The sequence below is a fragment of the Narcine bancroftii genome, chromosome 13 (genome assembly GCF_036971445.1).
Source record: "Narcine bancroftii isolate sNarBan1 chromosome 13, sNarBan1.hap1, whole genome shotgun sequence".
NCBI lineage: Eukaryota > Metazoa > Chordata > Chondrichthyes > Torpediniformes > Narcinidae > Narcine > Narcine bancroftii.
In genome coordinates, this window is record NC_091481.1 from 13,991,286 (window position 1) to 14,011,538 (window position 20,253).

Sequence of the window (20,253 nt, forward strand, 5' to 3'; positions counted from 1 at the left end):
ATATTGATCTTTATAGAAAACACAGCTCAAACAAACAATCAGTGCAATAAGAATATTGGAAATAGACATGGGTCCATCAAAGTCAAGCCATCTCTAATGAGGTTCATCCCTCAAACATTCGCAATGTGGCCCACATTTCCTTTCAATAATCTTATATGACTCCTTTTTCCTCCCTGTTTCTCCATCAAACTCTGTCCTTCTAGGCCCTAACTCTCCAAGCCCATCCTTCTACCACATCCAGGGTAAAACGGAGAGAGTCTGTACTCACTGGTCTATTCCAGATATATCTGTGCATTAGTATGGGGAGATTTTTGTGACTATTTGGCAGATAACAATTTAATAATATTCTGTTGGCTCTGTAGGTTTGCACACTGCCTCGGGTTAAAGGCCGTTGCACTGGTGGATACGATGCTCCCAGAAGATGCTGGTTTTACAGCAGTTTCTCTGGTCTGTGTGAAGAATTTAATTACAGCGGCTGCGGAGGCAACAAGAACAACTTTGAAACACATGAGGAATGCAAGAAGAGGTGCGAGGTTGGAGCTTGCTGTTTCCGGCAACCTAAGTTGTCCAGTGTTCTAATTGGCTATGACCAAGAAGGCTATGATCGCTATGGGTACAATATCTCTGGTTTGAACCGAAATGGTAGGCAGGTGGTGGCATTTAACCCAGTACGTTCTGGGCCGGCATTATTTGGGCAACTCTTCAGTGGCTTGAGTGATGGACGAGAATTTGATAAATATGGGTTTGACAAACAAGGATATGACCGGGATGGGTTCCACAAGGACACTGGGTTTAACCTCACAGGCCACAACAAGAAAGGAGAACACGACTCGAGAGCAGAGTTTGATGCAGCAGGATTTGATGCATATGGCTACAACCGAGCCCAGTTTGACTGTGCTGGGATTAACCGTGAGGGCTTCAACTATCTTGGATTCTCTGCGAGCTACATCTATCATTGTGAATATCTGACAAATTCTCATTGCCAGGCTATCAACAGAGTTGACCCAAGAAGAGAGGTGGTCAGCTTCAGGCCAGGCCAAAGGTGTGAGGACGTCCAGTGTGGTCAGAACTGTGGCTGTACCTTCCACAGTCGCTCCTACCGTTTTGGAGAGTCCTTCAAGTATGGCTGTGAGATCTGCTTGTGCAGCTATACAGGGGTGATTGAGTGCAACTGTCAGCATGTTAGTCAACGCAAGGAGATCCGGGACATGATGGCTGAGGAAATGATGGTTTACCAGGCAGCAATTCGGGATCTCTACTTTAAACAGGGTAAAGTCCAATTTTTTCTCCACATGTTACTCGCATATATGAAAATATATTTTTCATTATTTCATAAAGCATAGGTATCCATAATTGACCCCAACAGTTCTTGAATCATTGCTTTCTGTCTGGTGAAGGTGCTGCCTGGATGTTATATGCAATGATAATGCTTCCAAGTCAAGGTGGTGGGTGTGAAGTGGAGCTGGTCTTCCTATATGTTTGTTTTGGTCTTTTAAAGTGGCAGAGATCACAGAATTGCAAGGTTCTAACAAAGAAACTATGGTAGTAGTGTATCTTGCAGCCAGGACACCCAACAACCACACCGATTGAAGGTGCAGTGGATGACATGCAAATCAACTGGGTTGTTATGCTCTGGTTGGCATTGAATCATTGAGTGATATTGAAGCTGAGCTCATCCAGGAAAATTCCTAGCAGAAAACACGATGTGATTGTAGTAAAAACATAAAACTGTTGGAGGAACTCAGCAGGTCTTGCAGTATCCACAGGAAGTAAAGATATATCCCAAAGTTTTGGGTCTGAGCTCTTCACCAAAGTAGTGATGAAGGTCTCAGGCCCGAAATGTTGGTTATATATCTTTACCTCCTATGGACGCTGCAATACCTGCTGAGTTCCTCCAGCAGTTTTAAGTATTCCCTAACAGTCCTGACATAACTTTGGTTGGTACGAGCATGAGAATTTATTATCATATATTCTTGCCACCACACACATGAAAGAACAACAACCGTATGCATTATATTACCATGACATGCCATGAAACAGAAAGAGATAATAAATACAAAAACATTAGATAAATATTCACAGTTGCAGCTAATGCAAAAGAAAAAGATGTTTCAATTATACAGACAGATCTTTCGGTGATCCCACAGTAGCTTCAGAGTAGTTCTGGTTAAGGATCATATGGGCATGTTCAAGGACCCAAAATTGGGGGAAAAAAGGCTGGACTTTAGGGAAAAAAAACTATTGGGGAAAAATTTTTCTTGTACCTGGGTGTGCTGTGTTCAGGTGAGCCTGGTGGAAAATTAGTGGAAATCCTTTGGGAAATGCACATGTGCATGTGATTCTGTATGTTTACGAGTGTAACGGTGTGTTCAATCAGAATCAGGATTTATTGTCATGAACAAGTCATAAAATTTGGTGTTTTGCAGCAGTAATGTCTTATGACATTACTATATAAAAAAAATTTAAAATAATAGTACACAAAAAGTAAGGCAGTGTCTTAGGTTCATTGATTATTCAGGAATCTGATGGCAGCGGGGAAGAAGCTGTCCTTGTGCCGCTGAGTGCTCGTCTTTAGGCTACTGTACCTTTTCCCTGATGGTAGCAGAGTGAAGAAAGCATAGTCTGAGTGGAAGGGGTCTTTGAGGATAGAGGCTGCTTTTCTAAGACACCGCCTCATGTATATGTCTTTAATGGAGTGAGGACTGATGCATGTGATGTCACAGGCCGAGTTAATAACCTTCTGGAATTCTTGTCCTGAGTGTTGGTGCCTCCATACCAAGCAGCGATGCAACCAGCCAGAATGCTCTCCACACTACACCTGTAGAAGTTTATGAGAGTCTTTGGTAAAATACCGAACCATCTCAGACATCTCACAAAGTATAACCACTGCCAAGCCTTCTTTGTGATTGCATCAACATGGAGGCTCCAGAACAGATCCTCAGAGATGTTGACACCTGGGAATTTGAAGTTCTTGGCTCCCTCCACTACTGAGCCCTCAATGAGGACTGGGCCGTGTTCCCCTGACTTCCTCCTGAAGTCCACAATAATCTCCTTGGTTTTGCTGATGTTGAGCATACGGTTGTTATCATTACACCGTTCAACGAGCTGATCTATCTCCCTCCTGTACACTTCATCATTGCCATTTGTGATTCTGCCAACAACTGTGGTGTCATTGGCAAACTTGTAGAGAGCATTGGAATTGTGCCCAGCCACACAATAATGGGTGTATAGTGAGTAGAGCAGGGGCTAAACATGCATCCTTATGGTGCACCTGTGTTGATGATCAGTGAGGAGGAGCTGTTGTTTCCAATTTGTACTGATTGTGGTCTTCCAATTAGAAAGTTGCAGAGTGGGGTTCAGAGGCCTTGAGTTTATAGCTCTTGACTAACACTGAGGGAATAATGGTATTGAAAGCCGAGCTGTAGGGAGTGCCAATGTAACCGTATCAGATTCCTGGTGCTTTGAACCTAATATGGATGTATAATTACAACTATAGGTGTGCACATGTGTGCATAGTGCCCTATTTCACATGAGCTGTTTAATCAAGGCTGCATCCTCTCAGTACCACGTAAAACATTGCGTGACATTGTGGGGTAACATTTACCTCTCAACTGGTATCATTTACACATGCTTTTTCATATAACCACCATGTGCCTCAGAAACAGGTTTAATCCGTTTAACCAATAAGGCAGTTCCCCCTCTTTTCCCCTCACCCTATCCCAAATTGCTTTATATTCTCTAGGTGACTGGCCAACAGGTTCTCTGACATTGAATCCAACAGGAATTCACAGAAGTAGCAAAAGTCTGAAGCCCCATGTTACTGCAGTGCCACAGATAGAAAATATCAAGGTTATCTGATATTCCTTCACCTGTTTATTTTGTTCAATTGTGAGAGAATCAAGTAATCTTTCATTAGTTTGTTGTTTTGTGGAATTTTATAGTTGGAGTTTTCTTTTAAAAATCTATGCTTCTTTGGTTGCAAAAGGCTTTGAGGTGCCATGAGAAAATAAAGGCAAAAAGCAAAATTCTTAATGTTTCACTATGTCTCAACAGGTACCTGGGAGGAGTTTGCCAAGTTAAAAGCAGAGTACTTGCCACAAGCCAATGGACTGTCCACCTTTCTCCCCTGGCATCGTTACTTCCTCCGAATGGTGGAACGAGAACTGCAGAAGATATCATGTGACATCACCATCCCATATTTTGAATGGACCATAGATGCAGGTTCGATGGAAAGTTCTACCGCATGGCAAGGAAACTTTTTTGGGGCAAACGGAGACCCTGAGACAGACTGCGTCTCCTATCACCCTTTCCAGCAAGACAGTGAATGGGTTCCTTGCCTTCGTCGACGCTTCAACTCTTCCATCAATCTTCCAGATGCAATCAACATTCAATTGATATTAGCAGAGCAAGACTTTGACCAATTCTCCACTCAAATGGAAACCATCTCAGGGCTCTTCCATCTCTGGATCGGAGGTCATATGGCCTCTCCTTTTAGTCCGTATGATCCAGTTTTCCTGTCTCATTATGCATTTATAGATAAACTTTGGAGTCAGTGGCAGGACCGCAGCCCAAGTGGCCTGCCCCGTTACCCATCTGAACTCCGATTTGTGAAGATGAGGCCATTTGACATTGCCCCAGATGATCTCTTGTTATCTCAGCAACAGCTTTGCACAGTGTATGTTCCAGTCACACTCGGTGCTCCTTGCAACTATACAAATTCCAATTCCTTGCATCGTGACCAGAAAGGCTACAACAGGAAAGATTTTGATCAAAACGTACATCCAGATACACAAAGAAGTTACGATATCCGTGGGTATGACCGACAGGGTTACGATCGTAGCGGCTTTGACCAGAGCGGTTGGAATCATAATGGTTATGGCAGAGACCATTTTAACAGGGATGGTTTTGACATTGAAGGATTTGATGTTTCAGGGTACGATCGTTATGGTTTCAATCGATCTCTGGTCACGCCATTTGGAATGTGGAAAGATGAGACCTATCAGCCTTATGTTAAGGTAGAAGTTATCGAGTCACTCTTTGATGGTGGCTATAACACTTATGGATATAACAAGTTTGGCTTGGATAAGAATGGGTTTGATGTGTTTGGTTTTGATGAGAATGGATATGACAAAGACAATTGCAATTATTTCTTCAAAGGCCCTCATCACATGAGATTCTATTTCTTTGTCCAGCAGCAGCTCTACATGGCAAGCCCTGATCTGCTGCTTAATATTAAACGTATCTGCCCCCCAGTAACCCCACTCCCAGATTGGTGGCTTGTACAGAACTGGATGATCACCAATGTGCACATCATCCGGCACATTGAAGACAAGTGGGCTTCTCATCATCCTTTTGACAGCGGATATATCCCCCACATTTCTTCAGTGAAAGGCAATGGCCTTTGGCTTCCTGTGACCCCCAACATCAGGTAGGTACAGAATCATTGAAGTGTTTGATTGCAGTTCCATTACCTTTAATGAAGGTGGGTATGATCGTCTTTGTTCCAAGGTATTTCACCACTTGTCCCCAACTGGTAGAATCCATCATGCTCTATTCACAGTCAATCTATTAATTCAGTTCTATTAAATATCCTTTGTGTTTTGCTGCATCAGTGGGAACAGTTTTTACAATTTGCATCTCTCCTCAAGACTAGAATTTCCCTTCTCAGGAATTACGCTGGTGAATCCATGTCTATGCACTTGGATTTAATATCCTTTACTCTATAGAGTGATGATCTGAACTGCACAGAGTTTCTAAGATGACCTCAACATAACTGTCAATAAATTAATTAATCTTCTTTACTCTATAATTAACCATGGGATGGTGTTTCTACTTCAGAGTGTAATCACTTGTCTAGGCACAAATCGTGCCCAAAGTTGCATTTGCATTGAAAAGCAATTTTAATTCCTGTCATGTTTTTGTTTTCAATTTGCCAAATACTAACTCTGTGATGCATTCGTGCAATTAGAAAGCATGTTAGAATTTAATGGATTAATTTAAAAAATATCCTTGATACACTTTTTTAATTAGATGTAATCAATATTCAAACTGTTACTTCACATTGGGGTAATCTGATTTGACAGAAAATTTTTAAAAAACTAAGTCAAACTATTTATGAATTAAATTTTGATAATGTTGTGAAAAACAAGCTTTTTAGTCTCATGCTCAAAAGAATCAACTTATTTTTAAAATGCTTAGATGTCCTGCAAAATATTCACAATTGATAGAACTTCACAATGACGATTTTCTCTAGACTAGGGCAAGATTTGTGCCTGGGCCAGGACTGCGGGACAGTGTTTGTTAAACTGAAGTGAAAGGTTGCAGAAATTTGGTTTGCCCTGAACGTAGTTGTACTTTTAAAATATTTGGCAATGTCTACATTGATTGTGAATGAATAGTGCAAATCTTGCAGAAATATATATTTAAAAATGCTGTTTGATTTTTATGGTTATGAAATGGCCTGTTTGCCCTTCAGTTCTGCACTTGCCAATTTACAATGCCTCCCAGATAAACTGCATTTTGATTTGAAAATTCTCCGCTGTGTTTTCCAATTCCCTCATGGCCTTATCTTAATCTCACCCAACCCTTTAAGATCTTGTGGTTATCTAGCTTCAAATATCCCCAACTTTGATTAGTCCATTGGAAGCCATTTCTTTCCTGTCCAACCTCAATCTTTGAAATCTTTCTGTAAATTACCTCAGTAAATATATTTTCACCCTATTATGATTGTTAAATATGCTTCATTAACGTATGTTTTCATTGTTGTCATTTTAGCTCCCAGCACTTGAACTGTTAGAATCTTTTGTTTAGAATCAGGGTGGCATGGATTTGTATAGCATGGAATGGACCCTTCAACTCAATGTGCCCATATCAACCATGAATTCCATCTGCCTGCATGAAGTCCAGATTTCTATCAAATGCCTTTAAAATCCTGCAATTGTACATGCCTCTACCACTCCTCTGCAGCTTCTTCCATATAACCACCACCCTCAGTGAGGGGGGGGGGGGGAAGCCCTCCCTTCTCTCACCTGAAACTTGGTTTAAGAATCCCCCACCTGAAGAAAAGAGGGCACCGTTCATGCAGTGGTCAGTGCAATGCTGTTACAGCATCAGTGACCCGGGTTCAAATCCTGTGCTGTCTGAAAGGAGTTTTGCACATTTTCCCTGTGACTGTGTAAGTTTCCTCCAGGTGCTCCGGTTTCCTTCCACGGGTTTTGTAAATTATTTGCTGTATTTGGGAGGAATGGACTCCTGGGCCGCAAGGGCTGTTGCTATGCTGTATACCTAAATTCAAAATTTAGATAGAGACCATTTATCCTATATATGCCCCTCATAATTTTATGTGTCACCCCTCGGTCTCTGATATTTAATTCCATGGCTCTCAACATCTGTACACTTGGTGATACCAAGAGCCTTTTCATGGTTGGTTGTCTTTTCACATGCCTCTTTTTTCTTGCCTTGTAGGTTTTGCTTTGAGCTACACTGGTATTCAGGCTGCCCACTCGGGACTCAGCCAGTCAGATGCCCTGACCTGTGCCAGCACTCCAAGTGCCTGGGATTCCCAAACATGGAGTGCCGAGTCCATCGCTGTGGCACCTGCTTCAGCGAGTGGTACAACGGAACCACAGGCCGCCACGTCATGTGTCAGGGTTGGTTACCAGCATTCCCCAGTCCATCCGTTCACTTGGTGTGATTGCAGGGTTTTCAGTTGGGGCTGAGGGAGATGGGGGAAGTGTGGTTCTTAAAGGGGGTTGTCTTGGGTCTTGTGGGAGGGAAGACAAGTTTGGAGTAAAACATAAAAGTCTGCAGATGTTGTGATTGTAGTAAAAACATAGAAAAGCTGGAGGAACTTATCAGGTCTCACAGTCCATAGGAGGTGTTACTGACATTTTGGGCCTGAGCCCTTCTTTTAGTTCTTTTTGAGCTACAGGGAAGGAGCAGATGGTTCTTCCACATGAACTTTGCCTTTTGGCAAAGCGAGACTGTCCCACTGCCCAGAACACTTTCTCCAATCTCGTTGCTCCTCTTAATTCTATGTAATCTGTTCTCTCTCTCTTTCTCATGCCCACTAACATTTCCTGATTTACCCACCTCCTGCCTTGTGGATGTGCATGGAAATTGCAACAATTGGGGTAACCCTTGTAGGCACAGGGAGAATATACAAGCCCCACATAGCAAGGGGAGGTGAGGGTCAAGCCTGTCATTAGATGTGAGGTAGCACTCCTTTGCTTTCTGTTAGGTCAGTGAGGTGAAGGGCCTGATTGCAGAGGTGGGGCTGGGGAAGGGGACTGGTCTGTGTTTAAACAAGGAGGCTGGACTGCAATGCAGAGAGGGGCTGTTTTGGGAGTGCAGAGGGTAGGGCTTTGTCAGGAGCGCGGGAGCAGTGTCAGACTTTGGAGAAAAGTACTGCATTGGGCTGTGGAGTTGGGAGGGCTTGTGGGGAGAGGAAGGGTTGAGTGGAGAGGAGCAGTCATGTCGGAGTGTGTAGATGATGTCTGCACAACACTTGATACAAATGATGGGATTAGAGCATTCTTCACACCTGCCTTTCAAACTTCTTCACTGTTCTTTCTCAAGCCAGGGCTCGGTAATTGCCCCTGGATTTGGATCGCGGTTATCACAATATTCTGCTGCAATTGAATGTGGTGCATTTGGATTTTCAGAAATGTCCTACAATTGTATGACACTTTATAAATCCCTGAGGAACAGATCCAACCCTAGAAATGGACAACCTGATGGTCTGTGCTAGTTATTGGGTCCAGACTCCAACAATGGCACATAAGGATGCATTAAAAAAATTGTGGGAAAGATATGAGCTGGTGATGATCCATTTCTGAGGGGAACAGTCATTCATGTTTGAACTGTTGTTTATTGTACATCCTGCCAATAACATGAAACTTTTCCTGCTTTCATTACTGTTTTAAACCAGTCCATTAGTCTATTTTAATTTCTCTCTTCATTTAACTGTTGCTCTTGCAGCATGACCCTCCCATTATTTCCCATTATGCACGCTGCTGCATGTTTACTCATTCCCTTTACTCTGATTTTCTTCCTTTTAGGTTGTACAGTTGATAAGAACATGAGATAGACAGATTTTTCGAGCTGGCAGCTCTCTACATGCCAGGGTGGTGAAGTGTATTGTTTGAAGTTGCACTGTCCAGATCCTAGGAGCTGCTAACATCCAAATGTTCTTCTTGTGGTGGTCTAGCCTGTTCCCCATCCATTGCTCCCTCAAGTTCATGCAGTGCAATCCCAACCATTTAAACATTCAAATGAGTATCAAAAGCAACAGGGGAAAAAAATGATAATATCTAAAATAAACCATCTTCTCTTCACCAGAAACTGTCTTCATAAACCTCACACTCTTTCAGCCATTTACCCTAAAACACCTCTCAACTCTGTACCACTGTAACCCTTTAATGGAATTACCAAGAATGGGAACTTGTGGATATTTCTCTTTTCTGCTACATATGTCTCTAGGCCCTCTTCCCTTTCTCTGCTTGACCTTGCTACCTGCCCCCTTCCCATCAGTCCAAGAGTATCTTGAGCCTGATCCATAACAAAGAAAACAGGAATGAATTGGGGGGTGAGCAATGGTGGTAGGATGTTTTGGGGTTACAAGGAGGGAGAATGGGAGAAGAGGAAAGGGGACCAGTGATCATGCAAGGCAAAGATAGCAAATGGAGAAAAAGGAAGAGGGGTACAATGAAAGGAATTATCTAATGAGGTAAAGAGATGAGAGAAGATCATTTTGGGGGGGTGAGGACTGGATAATTAACTTCTGAATAAATTAAACATGGGCAATTAAAATTTATAAGATTAAATTGAGTGTGGTCCTGATTGTTCAAAATGTTGAAAGCACTGAGATCAAGCCTTAGAGATCCTTATATTGACAAAGTACAGAGGTTAACACGGGGAGGGAGGATCAATTGGAATAACACACTAATGGAGCAAGGGGTCGGGATAATCTGTATATGTGTGCAGTTTATTGGAATAGTGTGGATGAGGGGGATCAGGTATTTCTGGACTGGGGACTCAAATGTAAAAAAAATTGCCATTTATCCTCTTTCTGTTAAAGGTTGTAACTACAATGGACAGACTTTTCAGAATGGGGATTCAGTCATCATTGATACATGCATGTCCTGTGTGTGTCTGGTGAGTGAACAAAGCAAGGAGTTGGCATTGCCAAGGCTTGGGCAGAGGGTCAGCTTCAGGAGAGGGCAATGAAGAATCAGAGGGGGAATAAGTCAGCACCTTCTGGAGAGGGGGAGCGAGTCAGAAGTTACTGGGGAGGAGGAGCAAGTCAGCACCTACTGGGGAGGGGGAACAAGACAGCACCTTCTAGGGAGAGGGGCGCGAGTCAGGACCTTCTTTGGAGGGGGAGCAAGTCAACATCTTCAGGGGAGGGGAGCGAGTCAGCACCTTCTATGGAGGGGGAGCAAGTCAACATCTTCAGGGGAGGGGAGCGAGTCAGCACCTTCTGGGGAGGGGGGGCAAGTCAGAAGTTACTGGGGAGGAGGAGCAAGTCAGCACCTACTGGGGAGGGGGAACAAGACAGCACCTTCTAGGGAGAGGGGTGCGAATCAGGACCTTCTGGGGTAGCACCAGCTCCTTCACAGGATGGGGAGCACCTTTAGGGAAGAATGCCTCAGCGGCTTCAGGGGAGGGGGAGAAGCAGCAGCACCTTCAGAGAACACCTTGGGAGTGGGAGAAGCGACTCAGCACCTTCAGGGGAGGAGGTAGCACCTTTGGGGGAAGAGCAACTCAGTGTCCTTAGAGGATGGGAGCGGCAGCTCCTTTGATGATGGAGTGGGGGGTGGGCGACTAAGCACCTCAAGAGAGGGGGGAGTGACTCAGCACCTTCAGCAGTTATGGGGGGAGGTGATGAAAATATTATGGGTTATTTGGGTAGTTGTACACTTGACTTTAGGTCTGTGCTGAAGCCAGTGAGTGATGCAATGCCTCTGTCCTTTTGAAGAATGGAGATATATTCTGTGCGCCTGTGCAGTGTCGTCCCCTGAGCTGTAAGGATGTCGTGCAGAGACCAGGATCCTGCTGCCCTGAGTGTGCCCAAGGTGAGTAGTGAGTGTCAGGAGTATTTGCTATTCTGTTTCATGTTTATTCTTTCATGTTGCACTCATTTATCCCAAATTGTGGCTGTTAATGAGACAGGAGACTGTGAACATTATAGGTGCTTTTGGAGATATGTTTGGTCCAGGGAACAAGAGTGCTGGCAACAGTTTGATTTCATGAGTCTTGAGTAAAGAGTGGATAAAGCTGAGGTTCAGAACACCTTGTGATGTACAATCCCTCAACTCTGCTGATTCCCTGTATATTTTGTCTCTCCTTCTGGCATACCCTCAAGATTAAGAGTGATTTGTTTCCACACTAGATCTGTGGCTTTAAATGTGGACAACAAGACCAATGTGGAACCCACATTCTGCACTGATGGTGGACATGTCTCTGAGTAGATGATGAGATGACTGGTTCCTTCTACCATTCATGCTTGACTTTGGTGTGTGTGAGCATGAGGCTCCACTGCCATCTGAGCAACATACCTGATACCAGTCCAACAGAGCCACTCATGGTCATGGTCACATGATGCTGAAGTTGTTTCAAATGAACCAAATGTAAATGGAGGTAAATTTCTTCAGGAGGCAGATACGAGGAGGTGCTCTAAAGTCCTTCACGTGTTGAAAAAGGCTACAAGGTATTTTTTGACCTCTTGTGCGTTGAAGACAAATGGATTCTACACTTATTTAGGGAGTAGCTCTCCTTCTCCTGGGAGGAGAAGCATGGCAATGACTGTCCATGTAGCAGTTAACATCTTGGTGATGGTCACAATTACACCTTCTGTAGAAAATCCTCTTCCTCCCAAAGACTGTAGATTTGCCATTTAACTTCTTCTCTGCCAAGTGCTAGAACTTTAGTTGGGATACCATCTGCTTACAAGCATTTTCAATTTTTTTAATAATCACAAGTAGCACTAGAGGTGGACTGGATAGAAGATGGAATCAAGGGCATTCGTGTAAGGTCAGAGTTACAATTAGAACAAGAAATAGGAGCAAGAATTGGCTTCCTGGCCTACCCCACCATTCAGTGAGATCATGGCTGTTGTGACAATAGGCTTATCTCCATCTACCTGACTTTTCCCCACATCCCTTAATTCTCCTACTATGTAAAAATCTATCTGACCTTATCTTAAATATATTCACTGACGTAGCCTCCTCTGCCTCATTGGGCAGCGAATTCCATACATACATCATCCCCTGGGAAAAGCAATTCCTCCTCATCTCCGACCTAAATCTACTACCCTGGATCTTATGTCCCCTAGTTCTAGTCTCCCCCACCAATAGGAAAACTTACCTACCTCTTATTTATGCCTTTTATAATTTTATATGTTTCTACAGGATCTCTTCTCATTCTTTTAAATTCAAGCAAGTACAGCCCTGATAACTCAATCTCTCCTCATAGGCTATCCCTCTCATCTCTGGAATCAACCTGGTAAACCTCCTCATGACTGCCTGCAAAGTCAGTACATCCTTCCTCAAGTGAGGAGACCAGAACTGCATGCAGTACTCCAGAAGTGAAATCACCAGTACCCTGTTGTAGCATAACCTCCCTGCTCCTAAATTCAATCCCTCAATCGTTGAAGGCCACCATTCCATTTGCCTTCCTGATGGCCCGCTGCACCTGCAAAACAACCCTTTGTGATTAATACACAAGCACTCTTAAGTCTTCCTGCATGGCAGCACGTTGTAATTGCTTCCATTTTTACTTCCAATGTGGATGACCTCACATTTGCCTACATTGTACTCTATCTGCCAGACCTTTGCCCATTCTCTTAACCTAACTATATCTCTGCAGACTCTCCATATCCTCTGCACAATTTGCTTTTCAATTCATTTTAATGTCATCAGCAAACTTGGATACACCACACTCTGTCCTCTCTTCCAGATCATTAATATATATTGTGAACAGTTGCGAGTCCAGCACCGACTCCTGTGGCATCCTGCTCACCACTGATTGCTAACCAGAAAAAAGCCCCTGTATCCCAACTCTCTGCTTTCTGTTGTTTATCCAATCCTCTATTCATGCGAATACATCACCCCCATCTCTATGCATCCTTATCTTCTCTATGTCTTTATGCTGCACTTTATCGAAGGCCTTCTGGAAATCCATGTAAGCAATGTCCATTTTCTCCCCTCTATCTACCACATTCATTATTTCCTCAAAGAACTCTGGTAAGTTCATCAAACAGGACCTGCCTTTGCTGAATCCATGCTATGTCTGCCTGATGGATCCATCTCATTCCAAATGCCTTACTATTTCTTCTGTAATGATCGCTTCAAACACAGATGTTAAACTAAATGGCCTATAGTTCCCTGCCTTTTGCCTACATCCTTTTTTAAATAGTGGCATGACATTCGCCGTCTACCAATCTGATGGGATCTGTCCAGAGAACTTCAGTATTTGTCATTCTGTAAGTGATGTGGACATTCTAGCTGTCTTGCGCTTTACCAATATTACATTTCTGCAGATGCCAGTGCCAGGACTGTTGCTGTAGTTACGTGGTCTTGTATTTATTCCCCTTCCTTTCTGTTACCTCTTGCCAGAGGATTGCCTCTTTCCCATCCTTGGTGTTGAAGTTGCCCAGGAGGATCAGTTTTTTTCTATCTGGGATATAGACCAGGGTTGGAATAATATCCTTGTTCCCTCGGTAGATGTCAGGGTTGAGGCAGAGAATCATAGCATGTTGATTCAGTATTAGAGTGAACCAGTGAGTTATTTTATGGAGGAGGCAGTGAGATGTGGACTGGCTTATTTTTGGTGGCATAGTTCACTCCATGAAGATGGTATTTCTCTTCCAGTTCTCCCCTCCAGAAAGGGTACTCACACCCTTGCTTGAACACGCCATCTCCCTATTGATTTGCCTTATGCAGGGTAGCTACATCAATGACAGGGAGTGCCCACATGAAACCTGACATTCTCAGTGAGGCCTGGATCCATTGGCATGGAAAACCATGATGAGTGGAGACCGTTCTGCCTTATAAACATTGGCCCTCTGTTGCAGAATCTCTTCTCTTTGAGACTGCCACTTCTTCACCACTCTGACTTCCTCCCAACCTTCCTTTGATACCCACTTCAAACCCTTAACCCTCTATCAATTATGGGGCACTGCTGCCTATATCCCTGGTGACATTCCACTCCTTCAATACCTGGTCCTGTTCCTGCCCTGCCTGCTCACTGAGCTGGGGAGAGGATGCTTGTCTGTTTCTGGGAGTGTGGCAGGCTTGTGATCGGCTTGGAGGATGCAGTGTGGTGCCTGTTGTGTGATAGGGAAGGGACTGTTGTTTAATAGAGGCATGAGTGTCTCAGCAGCAGGATCTTGGATGGCCGAGACTGGGGTGGTGAGGCCATTTTTGAGGCATCAGGAGCTCGGATGGGCAGGTTGCTGGGGCTTAGGAGAGAGTTTGTGGTAGGGGTATTTGGGACCCCTGGTGGGCAGGCTGAGGATCCATGGATGTGGTGTTGAGAGTGCCAGTGGGTGGGCGGTGAGGCGAAGGTCTGCAGTCTAGGCGAGTGGAGTTACGGTAGTTGGGCAATTAGGAGGTCAGGTTAGGTGGACAGTGTTAGGTAAAAACATCATGAGCTGGGAATGTAGAAGGAGTCACCCAGTGCTGGGCCGTAACAAGATGCAGTTGTGACCTTGACTCAAGATAAGAGTGGGGATGACAAATTGATGTGCAGGAAACTAGCAGAGAAGGATAGCAACAGTTTATTCAGTGGACAATGTCATGGTATGATAATTTACTAAGTACGTATCCTAAGGTATATAAAAAACACCACTTGCTGATAACGGCAGAATGCGCCTTCTCCAACTAACACTGTTAGTTGCAAGTGTTACAATCTGGCAATAAAGAACAAAGAACCTTGATTTCGACTCAGTCTGGTGTTTGACTCACTCATTCATGAACAAAGCAGACCTAACAACAGTCAGAGCCAAATATAAAGGGGTTGACTTTTACATGGGTATTATGGGAAAAAAACAAAATTTTTAGGCCAAAAAAAAGGGGGGGTCGACTATTACATGTGTATATATGGAAAATGGTGTTAAGAGATAGAAAAGAGAAGCACAATGTTCAGTATAGAGCAGTACTGATAAATAATTAACAATTCCTATTGATCAATTTGCTCAGAGCTTGATGTTCATTCTGTTCATGTGTTGGTCAAGACCATTCAGCCTCCTACACCACTTAATTAGTTCATGACTGATCTGCACTGCAACCACTTACACAGACTTACTCCTGTAAAAATGAATCCTTTTGTCAAATAAAAATCGTCTGTGTATGTGTATGTATGGCCATGCCTGTTGGCTTCTTTGTCTCTGTGTTAACCTACTCCCATAGTTAGAAACCATAGAAAACTACAGCACAGAAAACAGACTATTCAGCCCTTCTTCTCTGTGCCAAATCATAATTCCTCTAGTCCCACTGACCTGCCCCCATTCCATAACCCTCCAGACCGCTCCCATCCACGTATCTATCCAATATATTCTTAAAACTTCAGAGTGAGCCTGCATTTACCACGTCGGATGGCAGCTTGTTCCAAACTCCAACCACTCTCTGAGTGAAGAGGTTCCCCCAAACCTTTCTCCCTAAAGGCATGTCCACTCGTATTTATCTCTCCCAATCTAAGTGGAAAGAGCCTCCTTGCATTTACTCTGTTTATTCCCTCATAATTTTGTAAACCTCTATCAAGTCTCTCCTCACTCTTCTACGCACTAAGGATTAATATGCCAACCTGTTTAATCTTTCCCTGTAACTCGACTCAGTAGTTGTGTAATGTGTTTTTTTTAGGCTGTGCCAATGGAAGAGCTCATGGAGAGAGCTGGAAGACTGAAATGTGTACCCAATGCTCATGTGAGGTAAGGATGACCCTGTGACATAACATTATTCTCAAAGTGGAGTGAAGTTGAGATGAGCCACCCAGGTCAGACTCATTCCACCTTGTGTTGACTAAGGCAGATCCCATTCAGTGAATCCATTGAAAGCTGATACTTCTAGCTTGCATTTAATTGTTTGATTTTTTTAGGGTTCTTTTGAGTTGTAAGTAAGGAGTTTCAGAGATTGAAAGTTCAGTCTTTGAAACCCCCAGGATCTTGTTTCTTTTAAGAAAGATTTATGATCTGGGGGAAATGCCATCCAGCCAATGTATGAGGGGGTGGAGTCGGTAGTTTGTAAAGACTTGAGCAGTTGGCTATAAGAGCATTAAATAGAAATTGTTAATTAAAGATAGCACAGGACAATAATTTTTTTCAGAAGGTTTGCGTCCTGATAAAAAAATTGGGGATTACGATAGACAACTTTAGGATGAACACAAAGATAATTTAAGATTAGCTGTATCACGTAGGAAGTTGGAGAAATATTAAATTAACTTTTATTGAATTTTGCATGTTTAATCACATAATGATGTTGACACGTCGTGTTAGTTCAATTGACCTAAAAATGTTTTGCTGCTGATTTTCATTTGTACTCGGCATCTGATGCCTCTCATGTCAGCGTCCAACAATAGTCGGCCATCAATGAATTCCAGTTGCCCTGATACTGCTTTTCCATGGGTGCAATGTCCTGGTGAAATCTTTCATCATGTTCAGTTACTGACTGCACCAAGATCAGCAGGGAAGAAGTCTAAGTGCGAATGCAGAAAATGAATTTCAATTCATGGTTTTGTATTATTGAATGTTAAAAATAAGACAGGAAATCACAAAAATAGGTTACATCTAAAATGAACAGTACTTGATAGGAAAGTTTTAAGGTGATTTTCTTAATCAACAGCCCAAAATCTATAAAATACACGTAAAAGTGTTCAGGAAGCACAATCTTCATTGTCCAGGGTAATCAACAGTAAGTGGCTGCCTGATTCAATACCAATATTTAAACCACTTGTCCTGGGTAACTGGGTCCAGCGAGCCCACCTGCTCTGAATGGCCTTGCCACCACAGGTAGATTGCACATCCAGCTGCCGAGGAAAGATTTGCCCACCAGTGATAGTCTCCCCCACTATGGATGGGCCCTACTTTCTGGCCACTGCAGAGAGATGGACAGTCCTTGCTGTAGGAGAAACATGCTCATCACAGATCCCACTGTCCCCACTTTGGATAGCAGTGTTCAGCCTATCATTGATAGTTCTGCAAGTCATCTAGTCTCGCCCACTGCAGTCCCACCCTTACCCACAGATAGAGAGCATACCAACTCTTCACATAAATCTTATGCTTCCAACCTCTATCATTCTCCTTCTCACCACCATCTCCATTCTCCAAGCCACATTGTCCTTCCTAGTAAAACCACAGAAATGCTAAAGGTCCTCAGCAGGTTTCACAGCAACCATAGGGGGCAAAGATGTATTACTGATATTATGGGCCTGAGCTCTTCTTCAAGAGCTTCTTCAGTCATGCCTTAAAGTAGGGCACAAGCCCAAAACATTGGTTATATATATTTCCCTCATACAAACTCTGCAAAACTACATGCAGTCCCAGGCCAACTTGCTCTCCACATTGCCAGACTCCAAAAACCACAGCCCAGAGTTTTGAGCTAAATTTTCTGTTTATTCTGTCTTCCCACATACAGAAAGGTGCAGGTATTAAAACACATGAAAAATAATTCTGACTAATTCTTTATTTCTCAAAAGGGTGGAAATATTCATTGCGAGGAAATCACCTGCCCAGAGCTCTTTTGTTTAGACCAATACAAGCCAGCTGGAGAATGCTGCCCCATCTGTCAGCCAGGTAACTTCAAAAGATGACTTTAGACACCCTTTCATTAGGATCTGGGTGGCTGGAGAATTTAATTTGCATTTTTAAAATCTGAAAATAAATCAATAGTTGGTTCCATGAAGTTCCCAGAATGCTGTAAAACCTATCTAGTTGTTTGCTATGCTGTAAGGGAGGAATTTGTATTTTTGCCTGGTCTCTTCTGTTTGTGAACCTTGGTTCACCGCTGTGCTCTTAATTGAGAAAAGACCAAACAGTTTATCTCATTCATAAATAACATTGAAGGGCATGGACCCAGCAGCAACTGAGGCAGTGAATTCAGAAACAATAAAGGTGGACAGACCCAGTTTACCCAGCAGAGCCTGGTTCACTAACAACCAGGAACACTGACTCCAACTTTTATTGTCATTGACATGGAATTGTCCAGTCCCTTGCCCTATCCTCACACATCCTCTCCCCGCCCCCCCCCCCCAACCATTCCCCAAGTCCCAAAGACCCATCTACTCCCCTGCTCTTCCCAACAACCCTCCTTCCTTTGCTCATCCCTCCCAGAAGGACCTTCTTGGTCTTGCTGTGCCCCAAGGACCTTCCCATCCTTGCTCCACCCCTTCCCTCAAACCCTCCTGTTCTCAGCTCTGTCCCCTCATGGCCCCCAGTTTAAATCAGTTAGGGGTATTTTAGCCAACTTGCATGGCTACTGACTGGAATTGTTCCTGCCTACAATATTGGAACAAATCATCAATAATTTTTGTTGGGCTAATAAGAAAATGGAGGCTCAATATCATAATTGGGGATCTATGCTTCCCAACTATCTACAACCTCACCTTATCTTGGAAGATTTAGAGATAATAAAATTGCTGGTCCAATCACTGCTCCTGTAGATTCTGAAGGATTAAGACTTCCATTGGAATCTCTCAAAGGTAACAAACTCTCATCCAGCTGCATTATATGATACCTGGCCAACATGAGCAACTTAAACGTGCAGCAGAAGGCTTCAGCGATGATGCTGAAGAACACCAAAGGTTTTCCACATATTCATTGACCAACCAATCTTAGTTGATAAAGGGGAAAGGTACTGTATACTGAGTTTGAGGCCACTGACTTCACTGTGAATATGTCCTGAATAGAAGAACCAATTAGCCTTTATCTTCCTCCACACCAAGATGTCGGCATGGTTAGTGTAGTGGTTAGCATACCAGGTTCTAATCCAGTGTTTTCTTTCAGGAATTTGTACGCTCTCCCTGTGTCTGCATGGCTTTCCTCCAGATGCTCTGGTTTCCTCCCATCGTTCAAAGCGTACAGGGATTGTAGGTTAAGTCGGGTGTTCGGGCAGCATGGCCTCATGGGTCTAACTTTAAAAATTAAAAATGTTTTATGCTATGATCAAAAGGACCTTGGCAGAAGTACAATAACAGTATTCAGTTTATAAAGGGAAGGCCATTTTCTAGCAATTCTTCCAGGACTTCCTCTATTTTCAAAGATCACGACCCACAAACCTTCTGCTGATATTTTCTCCAAGGAAATTGATTCAGGAAAAATCATCATCAAATAATTTTAGAAAATAGGCATTAAAATTAAATGACTGCAAATGCCCTGCCTGAGTTTAAATTTTGCAAATTCTCAAACATTTCCTGATAGATGCTGTCATGAGACAGTTACTGGTCCAAATCCCTCTGCATTGCCAAATTCAGCAATCAGGGAGGAGTGAGATATTTTGTCTGTAATATCTGTGACCGACTCTGTACCTTTTGTACAGGCTGTGAATATGAAGGAAGGCAGTATATAAATGGAGAGGTTTTCTCATCCGTTACCAACCCCTGCATGAACTGTTCATGTGTGGTAAGTCTACCATTGTTAAATGTTGAAGAACAGTGACATCAGCTCATTGATGCTTCACAGAAAAAGCCAAGCTTTTTGGCCTAGGTCTAAAATTGAATTTGATGAAATACTGTGATTGAAGTAAAAACACAGAAATGCTGGAGAAGCTCAGCCAATCTTGCAGCATCCATTGGAGGTATAGATGCATTACTGATGTTTTGGGCCTGAGCCCTACCTCAAGGTATGAGTTTTAAAAAAAACAGGTGTCTGCATTAAAAGATTGGTGAAAAAGGAAGAATGGGATGGGGAGGAGTAGGGACCATCAGACAAAGGGAGCTAATTGGATATGATAAAAAGGACAGGGAGAGAGTAAAGGTGAGAATTGATTGGGGGAGGGGTGAAAGGAGACAGGGAAAAGAAGACAGACAGACAAAGCTAGAGGAAAGGAGACAAAGGGAAAAATGGGATGGGGGCTAATGGAAACCGAAAAGTTGATGTGAAGGCCATCCAGTTGGATAGACTTGCTGAGTTCCTCCAGCAGTTGAATTTAGTGCCTGGTTATGTGTCCTTGTGTATCTTGATTCTTTGATCTTTCTCTTTCAATTTTTTTATTGAGCATTTTTTTAGAATACATTATTTAGGGAAGATAAGGTTAGCAAATA

At 43.1% G+C, this 20,253-nt stretch overlaps 1 protein-coding gene across 1 annotated transcript in view; it reads left to right on the forward strand.

Annotated features, from left to right (window-relative positions):
- kcp (kielin cysteine rich BMP regulator) overlaps nucleotides 1–20,253 on the forward strand; it is a 116,485-nt gene that overhangs the window by 29,005 nt on the left and 67,227 nt on the right. Inside the window, exons 7-14 of the mRNA XM_069909863.1 lie at nucleotides 363–1,269; nucleotides 4,054–5,428; nucleotides 7,465–7,649; nucleotides 10,079–10,155; nucleotides 10,979–11,075; nucleotides 15,861–15,928; nucleotides 17,692–17,788; nucleotides 19,530–19,612. Coding sequence (XP_069765964.1) covers nucleotides 363–1,269; nucleotides 4,054–5,428; nucleotides 7,465–7,649; nucleotides 10,079–10,155; nucleotides 10,979–11,075; nucleotides 15,861–15,928; nucleotides 17,692–17,788; nucleotides 19,530–19,612 — 2,889 coding nt within the window. The remainder of the gene's footprint in view (nucleotides 1–362; nucleotides 1,270–4,053; nucleotides 5,429–7,464; nucleotides 7,650–10,078; nucleotides 10,156–10,978; nucleotides 11,076–15,860; nucleotides 15,929–17,691; nucleotides 17,789–19,529; nucleotides 19,613–20,253) is intronic.